Source organism: Larus michahellis, chromosome 6, assembly GCF_964199755.1.
Source record: "Larus michahellis chromosome 6, bLarMic1.1, whole genome shotgun sequence".
Classification (NCBI taxonomy): Eukaryota; Metazoa; Chordata; class Aves; order Charadriiformes; family Laridae; genus Larus; species Larus michahellis.
The window spans coordinates 30160539-30175878 of NC_133901.1; the positions used below are offsets into that span (position 1 = coordinate 30160539).

Consider the following 15340-nt stretch of genomic DNA (forward strand, 5'->3'; position numbering starts at 1 on the left):
AGTGAAAGAAACAGATTTGTGAAAAGGAATGTGCTGTACCTGTTCTGGAACCTTGTGTGTGCACGTGTAGGACAGCAGTGAAGGCCAATCAGACAAACCATGTATAGCAATACAGGACAATCAGACAAACCATGCTTAGTGATTTTCTTTCCTTCATCCTGCTTTTTTAGCTGCTACTTCATCTTCTACCCGTGCCTTGTCTCCTGCTAATGATTCTGCAGACCCCAGAATAAGACAAAACTCCAAACAGCGAGAGGAGGAGCTGGAGCTAATAGAGCAGCTACGTAAGGTAAGCGCTGCCAGGAGCCAGTCAGTGGACATCTAGTAAATGCATTGCGTGCACCCTGCTAAATCTGTCCATGTGTTTTGGACCATTTTCACTGAAGCAATATGGTGCACAGCTGATCAAAATTAAATGGCATTGTACAGTCTGGTTCTTTCAGATGGATGCAGTGGTGTTCACTTTGGCTTTTGTGGTGGAGAAAGCTTCAAATTCTGTAAAATAAACTATGCTGACTCCTGCTTCTGAGTGTCCAGTGATCTCTGCTTTTAAAATGAATGTGTGCTTTCATTCTCCCTTATCAGCCTTCACACTTGTAAGGAACTCGAAAGTTGCCTCACTGTCTTCCTTTTAATCTCTTTTTTTAAAACTCCTCTTTGCTGTAAAGCCCACAGAAAAGCAGATGGAGTACAGAGAGTCCTGCCAGTCATGGTGGCAGCATTGTTTCCTTGTGTGCTCTGGATCCATCTGTTGATTCTTGCCTTATCCTTAGTTAAGCGCAGAACATCTGAGGCACAAATATTCCTTATACTTGTGCTTTTTGTCTGTTAAGGGCCACCACACTCCTGGTTTGTGCCCAGGTACAATGGCAGTACACATGAATATTGAAAATGCGACATGGCATTGAGGTGCTGCTGTGCTTTGCCCCAGGCTTGATTCTGGAGACCATGAAAGGATTCCTTGAGGTGCGCTAACTAGTTGTTTGAACTGCCTCAAAAAATAAAAGTTCCTACTTGTTGGAGCTGATTTTAAAAGCCATAAACATCCCAGATGGACACAGATAGTTCCTTCTATTTGTGAAGTTTTAAGTAAGGACTAGCTCCTTTCTCTAAAAGGAGAAAGTTACGTGAAATAAAACAAAGCAAACCTTGGTACTGTTTGCTGAGTCTTTCTTCTGTTATCTTAGAATGCTTTGTATGTAGTCTGTCTCTTGTTCTGCTTCCCAGGTAAGCTTAAATTATTTTATTTTTTTATGCTTAAAAAAATTTAGATACAGTATAACAATTCAGTGAAATTCACACAGCATTTGAAATGAGATTAAAAGCCTGAATTGAATTTTTATTCATTCCCTTACACAAATGCTAACTACCTCATTTTTTAAAACTATTTATGCCAAGTAGTTCAGGTTTTTCTTTACGGGCAAAAAGTTGTCTTGACTTTTGTTAACTATGTTGTCCTCCAACCCACAAAGACAATTATTTTCATTTCCCTTGGCAGAACTCTGAAGGGGTGGGATTAGGAATACTGTTCCTAGACCCTGATTTCCATTATTTTTGAATAATGGCTGTATGAGTCCCCTGTGCTGTACAATGAAAACTGTTTATCATTGAACTCAATTGCTCCCAGATTCTGGTCAGCTCTGGGCCACAATAATGCGCAGAGCCTTTTTGGTGTTACTCAGAGAGCTGTTTAGAAATGTCACAAGGATGGGCAGAGCGTTGTAATGCAGGCGCTTCTGCCTCTTCTAAAATGTTCTGCAGAATGAAACAGTTGGAGAAAACCAGCTCTTACTTTTTGTGTCTCCCTGTTCACTTTTCTACAGAATATAGAATCGCGATTGAAAGTGTCATTGCCCAGTGATCTTGGAGCAGCTCTCACCGATGGTGTTGTTCTGTGCCATTTAGCTAATCATGTGCGTCCCCGATCTGTTCCCAGCATCCATGTCCCCTCACCTGCTGTTGTAAGTATGTAATAATGATAGTATTTTATAGGTGTCAAAACTAACATCCAACAAAGTTCTGTATTCCAGACAAACGCTAAATTGAGCATTTTCCTCTGTGAACGTATGTGACAAAAAATGACCATCTGTTCTGTCTAAAAAAGGTCTATAGCTTCATTAAAATAAATTATATTTGGGGTTGTTTCATTTAAATGAAGTTATTTCTAACACAGATTGTAAGAAAATGTTAACGTTTTCAAGTCCTCCCTACGTTAACTTGAAAGCTAGTGAAATAAGAAACAGTTCATCATGAAAACTGAAATACGGTATTTCAAAAGATCAAAGGTCTGAGAAGTTCAGGAAAACAGATAGTAGGGAAATACAACATTCTCTACAATGTTTAGGATCCCACCACACAAGACAGTGAAAACAGGCAGAGAAGCCAAGTTGATTCGCGTGTCCACTTTACAGCACTACAAATTCCTCTGCTTAGGAATTTTAGCAGAGCACACTCAAGCCACTTGGAGAACAGCATCTCCTGGAACAAAACAAATCCAGTCGTACCTTTGTGATAACAGGAAGAAAGATTGTTGTATCTGGGGACTGTTCAGAGCAAGGGAGGAAGTACACAGAGAAGATTAAATATTTCTGAAGTTGTTTCTCTTACCCTGCCTGACTGCAGTGTTTCTGGAAAGCAACAAAGATGATCTGTTTCTGGCTGCATTTACTGTGTATCTTGCAGGGAAAGCACAGAATTAGAGAAAGGTCAAGAACTGTGAAATAACAACAGATTATTTACCTAATTTATATTTGTGGAAGTCAGAAAGTTCAGTGAAAATATTTAGGATCAGCTACTTAATAGTATGGACAGGCAGATTGCTTGTTATGCACCTTTAAATTGTATGAATAAGGAAAAAAAACTGAAGATTGTTCCTGGGGGAAGAAGTTGAAACATGCACGTTGTGTTTGCTTTTCCTTATTTTGGAGTCAGTCTTTGTGTTGGTTGGAATTCAAACTGGCACTTACAGGGCTGCCTACTATATCATTGTGGTTCCTCTCCCTTGGACTTCATGTGAACAAGCAGATGTCTTCATTATTTTGAGAACGATTGAACTGGACACGCCAACATTTTAGGCAGATTGTGGCATCATTAAGAGAAAAGGCATACAGCCGCTATTCAGCAGACTTGCGTCATTGGGAATATCTTTTCAATGGCCTGGTTTTATGTGCTGTTGAATATTCTGTGTTAGGAATTAAATCATGGCTTTGTCATATAAATCCCAAGGAAGAGGCAGCCTTTAGCTGCACGGCTCCAGGAGCAGAAGAGGCATCGTGTCATTCCTCAGTCACAATGTGATCTTTGTATTCCCTTCGTCCTTCGGGAGAAAGGAGTCAGCGCTAGCCTTTAACCTGCTTTCTTGGTGGGGAAATATGGCACACCGAGGCACACAGCACAGAAACCCCACCACTTACGGGAAAGTGTTGAACCCACAGAGCCTGCTGCCTGCTGCTACATAGGCTGTAGGTAGCTTGTTCAAAGGAGCAGGAAGCTTGTGTCTCTTTAACCAGAAAAGAATAAGCTTCAAGAATAGAAACAAGAGAGAGCCTGAGCCGTGGTGTGTCTGTGTAGAGGTATGAATGCTAACTGTAGAAAAAAGCTTGCTTGAAAAAATGCCAGTGAGTGCAATTCAAACAGCTACATCAAACACATCTACAAGAGGCTTACAAACAGCAAGCTTCAATTCCACTTTTCTTCCATTATTTTCTGGTTTCACCTAGCCTTCTTTTTTTTTTCCTTCCTCTCTTTGTTAATTGAAATATGGATTGATATTTATATATTTTTGTATTGTAGTAATCCAGAACAGACTCCAGATTGCTTCATATCATGAAATTGCTCTGAAATAACAGCATAGAAGCCATACATGCGTGCTTCATTCAAAAAACATTTTTAAAATTGTCATACTGTAGTCACTAAAACTGTTAGCCAGTTTTATATAGCACCTTATATATAAATATTGCACAGCTTAGAATTGTCTTTTTTTAAAAACATTGAGTATTCATAAATTAGCTTTTCATAAAATTGCTTTGAAATTTGGGCTTGCTTTTCTAACGCAAAGCAAACTTCAACAGAGCCTGCTTTGAATTAGACAAGCTTATGTCAGTGCAGTATGTTTTTTGGCAAATAGATTTATTAAGAATTTTATTTAAATAAAAAACAAAGAGCTGTTAAAATTCTGCCAATTAAGAACACTGTATGTCTGCCTCCTTTACTTCTTTGCAGCCTAAACTTACAATGGCAAAATGCAGGCGAAACGTGGAGAATTTCTTGGAAGCATGCAGAAGGATTGGAGTGCCTCAGGTACGTATTTCTACTCTCCTGATGTAATGTTTCAGGTGCAGTTTTGTATGACCCTTCAGCAAATAAAACCTTCTTTGAAAGATTTGATGAAAACAAACTGATTAAAAGTTTAGAAGGTTCAGGTATAAGCTATGCCTTGCAGTATAGATCAGACTCATCTTACATTGTCTTCTAGAGCAAAATGAAGTCGGATATAGTTTATCAGAGGTCTGATTCACTTAACTGCTAGGCCTCAAACTCATAATAGCTGGTGCAGTTTGAGTCTGCCTTTAGAATTTCAAGGTATTTCTATAAAAACAATTACATTTTCTCAAGATTAGATAGTTGGCAGCTTAAAGGTGGGATAAATTTTGGATGATGTTTTGCATGTGTTATTTTTATCCCAAAACTTTTCATGTTCCTTCAGAATAGTTTTCTTGCGTGAAGGTCTTCACTGTTTTTCCAACAAGTTGCAGTGTCATTGGCCTTTCTCTGATGGTAGCTATGTTTGCATAGATCCTAATTCTTTTGTTATGTACCAGTGGTAGGAGTTCTGTCTTCTGGTATTCCTTGTCCCCTTCTGAAACTTGGAAGATCTAAGAGATGGGAACATAGTCCATCTGAGTCCAGTTATCCTGTTTTATGCTGTCCTGTCCTTTCCTCTCTGTCTTATTCAGCAGCTGTCTCAGTAAAACTAGTTTTGATATGTCATGTTTTTCTTAATTTTTCTTTTAGTGTATTAACTGATTTGGTTTCTTTACACTGCTAAGCATTAGTGTTTCTTTTGTAGGTGCTCTTTTCTTTCTTTTGTATTGTGAAAGGGAAAAGTAGACCCAGTGACTCACGTCTCAGCTATTTCCAAAAGCAGTGTTTTCGAGTCAGTCGTGCAGTATTTTCTGGTGTTTTCAGATAGTTTCACTTGTAGGCATTTGAGCCATTGGGGTTTTAGGATAGCATATTTATGGAGCTGCCTGGCCATTTCACATGACTCAGTGGTGAATTGTGTTGGAACGTGGTAGGGAGCTGCAAGTGATCGTTAGTACTTCGAGAGCCTGGACTATTTTGGGCCCCTAAGAAACTTCAGACTTTTACTCCCCACAGAACTGCACAATATAAATTCACCTGGGGCAAAATTGTTCAGTTCCATCCCAGCTTCCCTATTTATAGCTCCCTCCAATATGAAGATGTAATTTATATGGGATTGCAGTACAGAGCAGAAATGACCCACATTTAAAAACAAACAAACGAAAATGGCACTCAAGAAAAAGTCCCCTAAGACCCAGTCTGTTACCTCTGCTACACCTACTGTCCAGGACCCTCCTGGTTTTCTCATATTTCTTGCTTTAATGTGAAAGAGTTCAAGGAGAGCGTCCCTGGGGAAACTTACTGAAATACCTCCACCTGAACTCTAAAGTTGCTCTCACATGTCTACATTACATATCTGCTGAGATGTGAACGTAAGATATCTGTATGCAAGAATGGTGTGGCAGCCTAATACATTTTTCTTGAAAAGATGCCTGCAGGTATTTCCTTTCATTTAAATTCTAATTACAAAAATAAAAGGCTTTCTGAAAGTATGGATCTATGTAGAAATACTTAGCTTCTAAGAGGAAGGCTACTTTTAGAAAATGCTAATTACAGGTACCACAGTGGAGCAGCTATTTCTGTAGGACTTTGCTAGTTAAAGCCCTTGCATCAAAAGAAACTGACAGTTGAACTGATTGATAGGTGCATCTAGATTTCACTGATTTACAGCAGTTACCTGTGTGAAAGGGGGGAAAAGATACACAGTGGGAATAGTTACAGAATACTTAAACTCTAATTAGTCATAGATATTTCTGCAGGATGCTGCATTCAAGCATCAGTTACACATAAATAATCCCTTGTCCTACTGTTTTCATTAACTAAGATGCGTGTGGAGGCTTAGCTTTGGTGAGTCCTCAGTGCCAACAGCATCTCAGAAACCTGTAGCCTTTTCATTTCCCCTAGAGAAATGGTTTTCACTAAGGTGTTCGTGAATTACTATGATGTTAACAACAAAGAATAGTTACACGTTTAAGCTGTAGAGGTGACAGGCACCTCACTGAACACTAAATATTTGTGTTAAGTGAGTTCTTTGCAATGGGAGTCTTGCAGATTCCTTTGTGAGTATTAACCAGCTGTGATACGCTTCTCAAACATGTAGGTTATATCTGAGATGTCTGATGACTGACTGCTTCGTGGATGTTGCTATGGCTAACTGACTGACCTTTTTTTTTTCTGTCTGTTTTCCCTTCCTGCTCACACACTCTGGACAGGACAATCTTTGTTCCCCTTCTGACATTCTTCAGCTAAACCTCAGCGTTAAAAGAACAGTTGAGACTCTTCTTTCCCTGGGGACAGATTCAGAAGAATCCAGTCTTGTCTCCCTTTCCGTTCAGCTCTGGGGCTTTGTGGTGTTTTACTGTACTCTAATGCTAACGCTCTGTATGTTCTATCGCTGGGTCTTTTTTCTCTAGCTGAAGGATAGTGGTGCTGCTTCCTCCCTCCATCACTCCGGTGCTTGGGAAAGGATTATTTTGGTTTTTGTCAAGACTGTGTGTATGAAGTGCTTTCTTTCCCACTGATGGGGCAGAGGTGACAAGTACGATGTGTAAACACATTGGTGCACCCACACGACCATCTGTGACATAATTCACATTTGTATTTGCTGTGTCACGTTTAGCAGATGTAACGCTTTTACAAGGGAGGAAGTGCTGTCTGGGGCTAGAGCAAGGGACTGAGGTTAGGGTGCATGCCATAGTCTGCTGATGAGTGATGTAGTACTGGGAAAACTGCGTTGTCAGTTTGTGCCTCGGTTTCCCAATCCGTATAATGGGAATTGCACCCACTTTGGTAAAATGCTTCAGGATTACCTGATGAAAAATGTTAAAGAATGCAAAGTATCTTTTTTTCAACATCAGTGTTCTTGATTAGATCTCACAGTCTTAGGAGACATGGTCTGGTAAGTTTTGGCCACGGAACTTTGCTACTGATTTTTCTTTTCTTACCACTCCCTACCCCCCCACCCCCATCCCTTTTCCTGCTTCTTGAGAGCATTTGATTTCTCATATTTGTAGACTCTGGTGTATTACTTTGAGTCAGGATTTTTAAAATAACTGTCAGTGAATCCTGAGCTACTTGAGCTTCATAACAGGTCAAGCAGGAAATTCTCAGAAAATTGAGCTCTTCAATTTTCTGGCATGTTTCTGAGAAACGTTTTCTGGCACAGAAGGAAAAAAAATCTTTAAGATTCTATCAGGTGCCACAGAATGTCATAGCAGTTTACTGTGCTCTGGATAAAGCTTAACAAAAACTTCTTGAGTTGCTACTTGATTGTGGGCACCCCAACTTCTGCTTATTTGCTCTTTATTCCCTTCTTCCTCTTACCCCATCATTTTCAGAAACCTTTGTACAATACAATTGCGGAAATACAAGTCCAGGCTCCAATATCACTCTTCACTGTTTTACAAAACTCAGGTAGTCTTCTGTAAAGCTTCAAAGCTTTTCCCTCCCCAGGAAAAGCGTGCTGGTGCTTTAATGCTTTAATGTCTCAGGGACACCTCAGAACTTCAGGGCACTCCCCATGTGCTGTGTAAAAGACCATGTCTCCTCAGAGTGTAGATTGATTCGGGGAACTCTGCTCAGAGACCGGTGACAGGTAAGTGTTAAGTAAAATGGCTGTTCCAGATGTGTTTTCAATACGTTTCTGTTACATCTGAAAATACAGTAAATGGCTTGTAAGCCCAGTTGAAGTGGTGTTAGCATTCCGATGTTAACCTGGCAACAACTCTGAAGCACAGTTTAAGATACACAGGAGTTCAGTTGCAAATGTGGTCGCTACCAGTAAAAATGTGTTATGTGTACGTGGATCTCACAAGCTCTTGTAACATAAAGTGAGAACTTCACAAAGGAGCAAGTAGAGGAGCTGGTGCCCTCTTTCCAAATCACACATAGCGTTCTGTCCAAACAAAACATTTTTGAGGAAAGAGGGGAGCTTTGACAGGGGGAGATTGTTGGGTTTTTTAAAAAATAAGCTATTTTTGCACTGCTTACTGGTATGAACTAAAATGAACTCAGTTCCTATGTTTCTTAACTTCTTCTAATGAACACTGTGATAAAAGCTGCAAAGGGTTCTACACTAACAGTGCCTTCCAGTTTTTGAATTTTGTTTGTCATGACTGTCTGTGGTATGGAGTCATTCCAGAGCTTGTCCCCTTATCTGTTTGCGTACATAAGAAAAAAGATAAGGCATACTTGCTCAAGTTTACAAGTATTGTCTCAAAAAGCACACTTTTTTTCAAAATAACACAAATTTGCTAGAAGAAAAATGTATTTTAGCCTGATCATACGGCTTACTGTGAGAATTTCAGTCTGTGTTCGTTTGTTTTCTCTCCGCTCTAAGCTTTGCGGGAGGAGTGTTGGCTGTAAATGTTTATGCTGAAGGATTTCTTTATTATCAAAAATCGGTAAAGATTCAAAAAGTGGAGAAATGGAGGTTGCTGTGGAAGTAACACGTGAAAAATAATCTCTGTAGCTCTATAGGAAGGACACTTGGGTTATTTTCTACAGATACAGAGAACTGTTGGACATGTATCCTGACTGTTGTGGAGTGAGGATGGCCGGGATGTGCCAAGGACTTGCGTAGCATGAGGCTTTAAATCCATCTTAGACTGAGAATAGCACAATTATTAATAAACACTTTGAAACCTCATTTTGCGTATTACTCTTATTCCTTAGAGTGATTTTGGAGGTAACCTGCTAAGCGGGTGTACTCCTGGGAGATAAATAAGTGGTAGTGACTCACACATAACGTAGGATGGATATTTGCCTATAAATACACTGTCGATTTCTCATTGCCTTGGACAGGAGAAAGGACATTTTCTACTTTCATGATCAGGTTATTTCAGTCCTACATAGAAGCGAGTCTTTTTTTTCTTTTTTCTTCCATAAAACAACTTTCTGCTTTTTCATGCCTTCCAGGAAATTTTTGTTACGATAGAGATTAGCACATACATAGAGACAAGAAGGACTTCAGATGGGCAGTGTGTCTCACGAGATGAGAATTACTTTTAAGTATGTTTCTTCTCAGACTTGTTGCAGTGCTTCCATGACACACATTAGTATTTCGTTCTCTGCTCTAAAGCAGGTCTGTCTTCACCTTTGCTAGCTGACGAGGCTTGCTACGTGAGGACTCCCTTGAAAAGGCAGCTGTGTTTTGGAAAGGAAGCTGTGGTTCCTTTCCTGCTCTGTGTTGTAGCAGGTTCATCATGTCAAAGCAAAGGTTTCCCCCTCCTTAAGTTCATCGACTACATAAACTGCTGCCATTTCAGCATGGGCAGAGATAGAGGACAATTTGCTATTCCCCACTTCTCCCACAATCCTTTTTCAGATTCTTATTTGTACAGTTTTCTGATAAACAGAAGGATTACCCCAGGGCCGCCTTCTTCGAGCAGTCATGTTCATGGTTCATTAGTCACAAGCAGAAATTTCATTTCATACCTGTGTGTGTGCTAGCTGTCCATAACATTTCATATTTCAGTCACCTTTTGCTTAATTTTTTTTTCTTTTCAGTTGAGTGTTTTTCATCCATTTTGTTTTTGTCTTTGTTTTGTTCCCCATTCAGGAGCAATTATGTTTGCCTCTCCATATTTTAGAAGAGAAGGGTTTGACACAGGTAGCTGTGACTGTCCAGGCGCTCCTGGAGCTGGCACCCCCAAAGCAGCAGCAACTTCACCACTTGTCTGCTGTCTAAAGACCTCCAGGACCTTTTGGGTTACCTTGGCTAAGCAGAAGGACGTGAAGACTTTACTGCCCATGCAGTGCATCCAAACACACAGAGCTCTGTTCTAAGGAAATGAGTTTCCGTGATTCCTGACAGGAATGTTTTACGTCATTTCTCCATTTTTTTGGAGATCACAACAGTTTCCAATAACATTTTTATTATTGATATTTTTGCCCCTTATTTAAAAAAAGAAATAAATAGAGTTCATGGGGAGGAGGGCAGGGAATTCCAGTGGCTGGCTGTTGGAGCCGGCTATAGAAACTGAACTTGTGGACTGAAGACATGGGTGTAGAGTTGGGAAAACGATTCCTAGGGAAATTTGTTTGTAAAAACATTGGGCACGTGGGGAATGAAGTTTCTTTCCTTCCCTGCAGGGTTCAAAGAAAGGGAATTTCTTTGCCTCCGAAGAACAGCTATTTCTATTATATATTAAAAAAAATTGCAACACACAATCTTAACCTGCAGTGTTTGATAACAGGGTTGAACCTCATGCAACTGTAACTTGTGTTGGCATGTCCTCATTACTTAATATTTGAAGGGGAAAAAAAAGGATTTTTTTTTTTCCCCAAGGGAAAAAATACTGCATGTTTTCTCTGCAAGAAACATCTTAGTAAAAGATACTAAACCAGAACTGTTCAACTTGTATTAACCACATTAGCATTCTTACTGCGTTCACTTTTTGGGCGTTTTAACATGTCTTTATCTGAAAATTTTTCCAACGTCAGTGGAGGGAGATCTCCTGCCTCCTCTCACCTGCCCTTCTGGTCATGTAGGGATGCGTTCGTTACTCGATAGTTTTGTCAAATGATGGCTAAGTGTCATCAAGAACCACGTATGTGTTTTCACTGCAGTATGAAGAATTAAAGCCTGCCATGCTAATCATTGGAAACCCATTATCAAATAATACGTTTTTTAGGGGCTGAAGTATCCCATGCAGACATGCCGGCACTGGTGAATGTCCCAGCCATTGAGAAATTTGCTGTTCCAAGAACACAATTACTGAATTTCCCCAGGTGGGCTGCATATTGCCAAAGCAGCAATTCGTTGTAAAAGGTAGCTTCTGATTGTGGGTTTAACAAGGCTTTCATAAATAAAGCCTTTTATCATTGAAATTTATGTAGAGATGCACTGATTTTACAGAACTACCCTTACTTACTCCCTCTTTCCTTAACATAAAAATGGAAATTCAATATACAGGAACGGGAGAGGCAGCCAACAAGTTCTGTGTTTTGCTGGAAAGTTGACCTGCCAAACAAAGACTGGCTCTGTGTGCTCTGGTCCTAGTGACCAGGCCAAGCTCACTACCAGATCCGTTACAATAATTACTTTTTTTTTTCCCCAAATAAAGACCTTGCAAAATCCAGTTCTCCAGCCATGCAGCACCTTTGTTAGGTTTTGGCCAATTTAAAGCATCCCAGAATGTTATGCTACTGATACGTGGTGCACGGGGTCTGAGACCAACTTCAGGCATCAGAGATACTGCATCTGGGGCTATATTTGGAGCAGAACAGACCAAGAGGATTTCACGGGGATAAGGAGGGAGAAGAAATGGGGACAGGTGGCATAGAAGTCATTTTTGCTGAAGTAAACCTGCCATGGGAACACTGGGCCAGGACTGGTCTTACTTGGATTTTTCCCCTCTTGATTTGCAGTTTTGTTTCCACGCTGTTTTGCTTCATGTATTTCTTTCACGGTCCATTGTGGTGATTGTTGAATCCTTTATCTCACATAATTATTCCAGTTGCTTCTTATTGGCATTGGCTGATCACATTGCAAGTGGATGAAAAATAAAAAAAAAACACATGAAGGGTATTTAAAACTGTACAGCTGAAAAGAGAAATCTTTTCATACTGGGTAAGCATTGCCCCGAGCCCTGCAAGATGTGAAAATGCCAGTAATTGCGATACATTTAGGAAAAGAGCAGCTCCACGGAGACACACTTTCCTCCTTTAGTAGGTCTTGTGTTTCACTTAATTTCACTTGCAAGGGGTGTTGGTAATTCTTAAAGGATTACGTACAAGTGTCTGACGCCCCAGCTGTAATTTGCTGAGTGGAAGATTCTGCCACTGGCAGCCAACAGCACGGACACAAAGTGTTTCTTCTGTGTTTGTCTCTGCACATAATTTGAAAGAGGTGGGCACTGGCTTCATCTTAGTTTCAACATTAGGTCACTTGTATTGTTACACGGGCATGTTAACTTTTTAATAGCACACCCTTTGCGGACTATTTAAATATTCCCATTTTAAGAAAACCATTCCCATCATGGAATTGTGAAGGGGGTGGTGTTTGCTCCAGTCCAGCTTCCAGCACTTGGGGAGAACAAAACTGAACAGTATTCAGGTTGGTGGAAGTTTGACCAATTTCATTAATACTAGTTTTTAGGAATTAATGGGGCGGGAGCTTGAGCCTGCACTGCCAGCAATGGCCGTTTCCCGTTGTGTCTGGTTAACACAGCTGCTCCTCTGCGCGGGCGGCTGAGCTGGTGTGAGGAGCAATGGTTGCAGGGCTGGGCAGGCGTTGTGTCCCCAGTGCCCCTTGCTGCGTCCCCAGCAATGGTTCCCTCTGGCAGTTTCAGTGTATGTTGTTGTGTTAGTTTGACATTTATAATCCTGTGTTTTCATGCTGGCAAACACTAAATCTTGACCAGATGTTTAGGACAAAAATCCAAACCTGAAGTTTCATCATATGGTTTATTTAATATATTCTACCAAAACCAACTTCAGTTCTGTTGTGCAAAATGGGTTGGGATTTCTTGGTGTATTTATGTGCAATTTTTGTTGTATCCCGTGAAAAGAGTATTTTAAAAAAAAAAAAAGTGTAAAAAAAATTCTATTTTGTGTGTTAAAGCAAAGAGGCAATTGTCTTTCCTCTCTGGGGCATTTGTGTTGGAGGCTGTGGGAGGAATCCTAGTGTTCCGTGCTTTGGGTGTTTATACACCGACTGTGTTGTGTCACCATCCTCCCTCAAGCCCCGCCGAGCGCTGAGCAGCGTTAGAGGCTCAGCGAGGTTCCGCACTCGCCATGGAGCCTCACGGGCACTCAGAGGTCCCTGGTGGCATCGCGTGGTCGGGGCAAAACAGACGGCGTTTGGGTCTTCCCCCTTGTGAAGGGGGGAGGCTTTCGTAACGGCCTCGACGTCAGCGGCTTGCTTAAAATAAATCAGAGACAACGTTTTACAGCGCCGAGAACACCTCTGTTGTTCTTGGTGTGACACAAGGGCAAATGATCTTTTTACCCTTTTATGACTATAAATGGTTCTTTGAAAAAATGTTTTAGAAACAGAGGACTTCTAAGGTGAATTTGGACATCTGAAAAAATCTTTTGTATAGATACTGTGGTGTTTTACAAAGCAATCTAATTTTGTTATTTCTGAAAACAGTGTAAACGTGTAATTAATAGAGTAAAGGATTTTAAAGCTTCATCCCGTGCTGTATGTCTGTAAATACATTCCATAATTTCTAAGTCTGTTACATATAAATGTGCCTGAATGTTGTATACTTTATTTTAAATTGCCTGTATTCTGCCAGTAGCGTGAACTTCTAGCACATTGATAATATAAAAGGAAACCGTGGGTAATTTGAAATAAAGTTTTAAAACTTACATGAATTACAGTACTCTTCCTGCTGGTTTTCTGTTGCATCAATGATTGTCAGATCCATCCTCTGGCGAGTGTTTATTCCCCTTCCCCATCGTCACAGTTCAGGGACCTGGTTTGCTTCTCTAGTTTTCATAGTTAACCAGGAGAGGAAAACTCCGGCATTTTTACGCGTGTTCTGCAGCCACATCAGAAGCTTTTTCTTGGGGATGTTTTTAACCTTCCCCAGATACTGAAAAGCAGTGATTTCTGTACAGAATCCTTTGCTCCTCCCTCCACATCCCCCCTTTTTTTTTTTTTTCCTTCTCACAGTGAAATGCACATTCTGGGTGTGGGCAATTGGCTGCTGCCAGTGCTGCTGCTCCTTGCCGTTCTAGTCTTTTGCTTGGTTTTATCCTGTCTTGGGTTTGATCTGTAAAACTTGCACCTCTGCTTTGTGCCCCCGCAGCATTTGAAAGGTTTGTTCTTATTAGCCAAAACGTTCGCTCCTCTTTTCTTCCCTCCTCACAGCTAGTTTTTATTATTTACCAAAAAAAATAAAATAACTCAAGGCCTAGAAATTGCCAGAGAGCCACAAACCCCCCTCCCCGCTTCGTACAGGCTGCATGCTGCCGGGGAACTGTTCCCTGCTCACCCAGCTGCTTCAGCCGCCTTTATTGACCCTGGTGACTCCACATTCACTTGGGACAACTCCGTTCCTGCCTCCCTCAGGGCTGCCCAGCTCTCCCCAGGTGTCCATTTCCGCCCCTCTGTCTAAAGCCTCCTCCTGACCAGCTTCTCAGTCTCCAGCCTTTCTTCTCCATTTACCTTTCTGGAAACCACTTTCTCCAAAGGGCTTGTGATTTCTGGTTTTCCTTGCAGAAACTGTCACGGATGTGCGCTTTGATCCCATCTCTCCATAGCTGGAAAAAAAAAAATAACGAGCAGTGCAAAGTTGCTTGAAACTTTTGGTTTTGGGGACACTGTGCTCTGCTCCCAGCACCGGAGCCAGTTTGCTTGGCAGCTGTACAGCCAAGGAGCAGAATTCCCCGGCGGTTTCTGAAGGAGTGAGGTGAGGCTCCTCAGGAGAGCGGTGCCGCTGGGCTGGGCTGGTGCAGCGGAGGAGGCCGGGGGGAGACGGGCGGGTGGGTGGCAGCATGGCCGCAGCCCCCGTGGAAGAGCTGCTGGTCTCACCTGGGGGAGGCGTAAGCTCGCGGGGGTTCACCTTTGTCCCTGTCACGCTGTCACCCAGTGGCCAGGATGCTCCTGTGGGGACTCAAGATTTCAGCACCCCCCATCTTACTGGAAGAGCAAACCCAATTCTACTGTTGCTTTTTTAAATTATTTCATTTTTGAAATAAAAAGTGCTCCTTCCCCTATACATGCAGACACTGAGCTTCCCGATTTTGGAAGCAGACTTTGCCGTGTCCGTGCAATTGATGGGTTTGGGGGGCGTTTGTTTGCTTTTTTTTTCTCTTTGAGATACTGGTCACTGGAATGGAAGTTTTGAATTATTTCGTGTTGTGGTGCAGTGTGGTGACTTCCTACTGGTTTGTTCACTGTGGCTCCAGGGACTTGACGTACCATAAAAACAAGTGCTGTCACGCTGGCATCAGGAACTGGGGCTTGAAGGGGAGCCCAGCCCTGGCAGAATCCCTGGATGTGGAGCATTTTTCAGAATCGTGT

General features: G+C 41.4%; 1 protein-coding gene across 26 annotated transcripts in view; it reads left to right on the forward strand.

Annotated features, from left to right (window-relative positions):
* LRCH3 (leucine rich repeats and calponin homology domain containing 3) overlaps positions 1 to 12883 on the forward strand; it is a 70249-nt gene extending 57366 nt beyond the window's left edge. For 13 of the 26 annotated variants that reach the window (XM_074593348.1, XM_074593353.1, XM_074593354.1 and 10 more), the window contains 4 exons: positions 171 to 289; positions 1824 to 1961; positions 4222 to 4299; positions 6576 to 9010. In XM_074593348.1, coding sequence (XP_074449449.1) covers positions 171 to 289; positions 1824 to 1961; positions 4222 to 4299; positions 6576 to 6776 — 536 coding nt within the window. In that variant the 3' untranslated portion in view covers positions 6777 to 9010. Of the gene's footprint in view, positions 1 to 170; positions 290 to 1823; positions 1966 to 4221; positions 4300 to 6575; positions 9011 to 9922 lie in introns of those variants that run through there. The other 13 variants (XM_074593369.1, XM_074593350.1, XM_074593356.1 and 10 more) reach the window with 2 other exon arrangements.
* The last annotated feature ends 2457 nt before the right edge of the window (positions 12884 to 15340 follow it).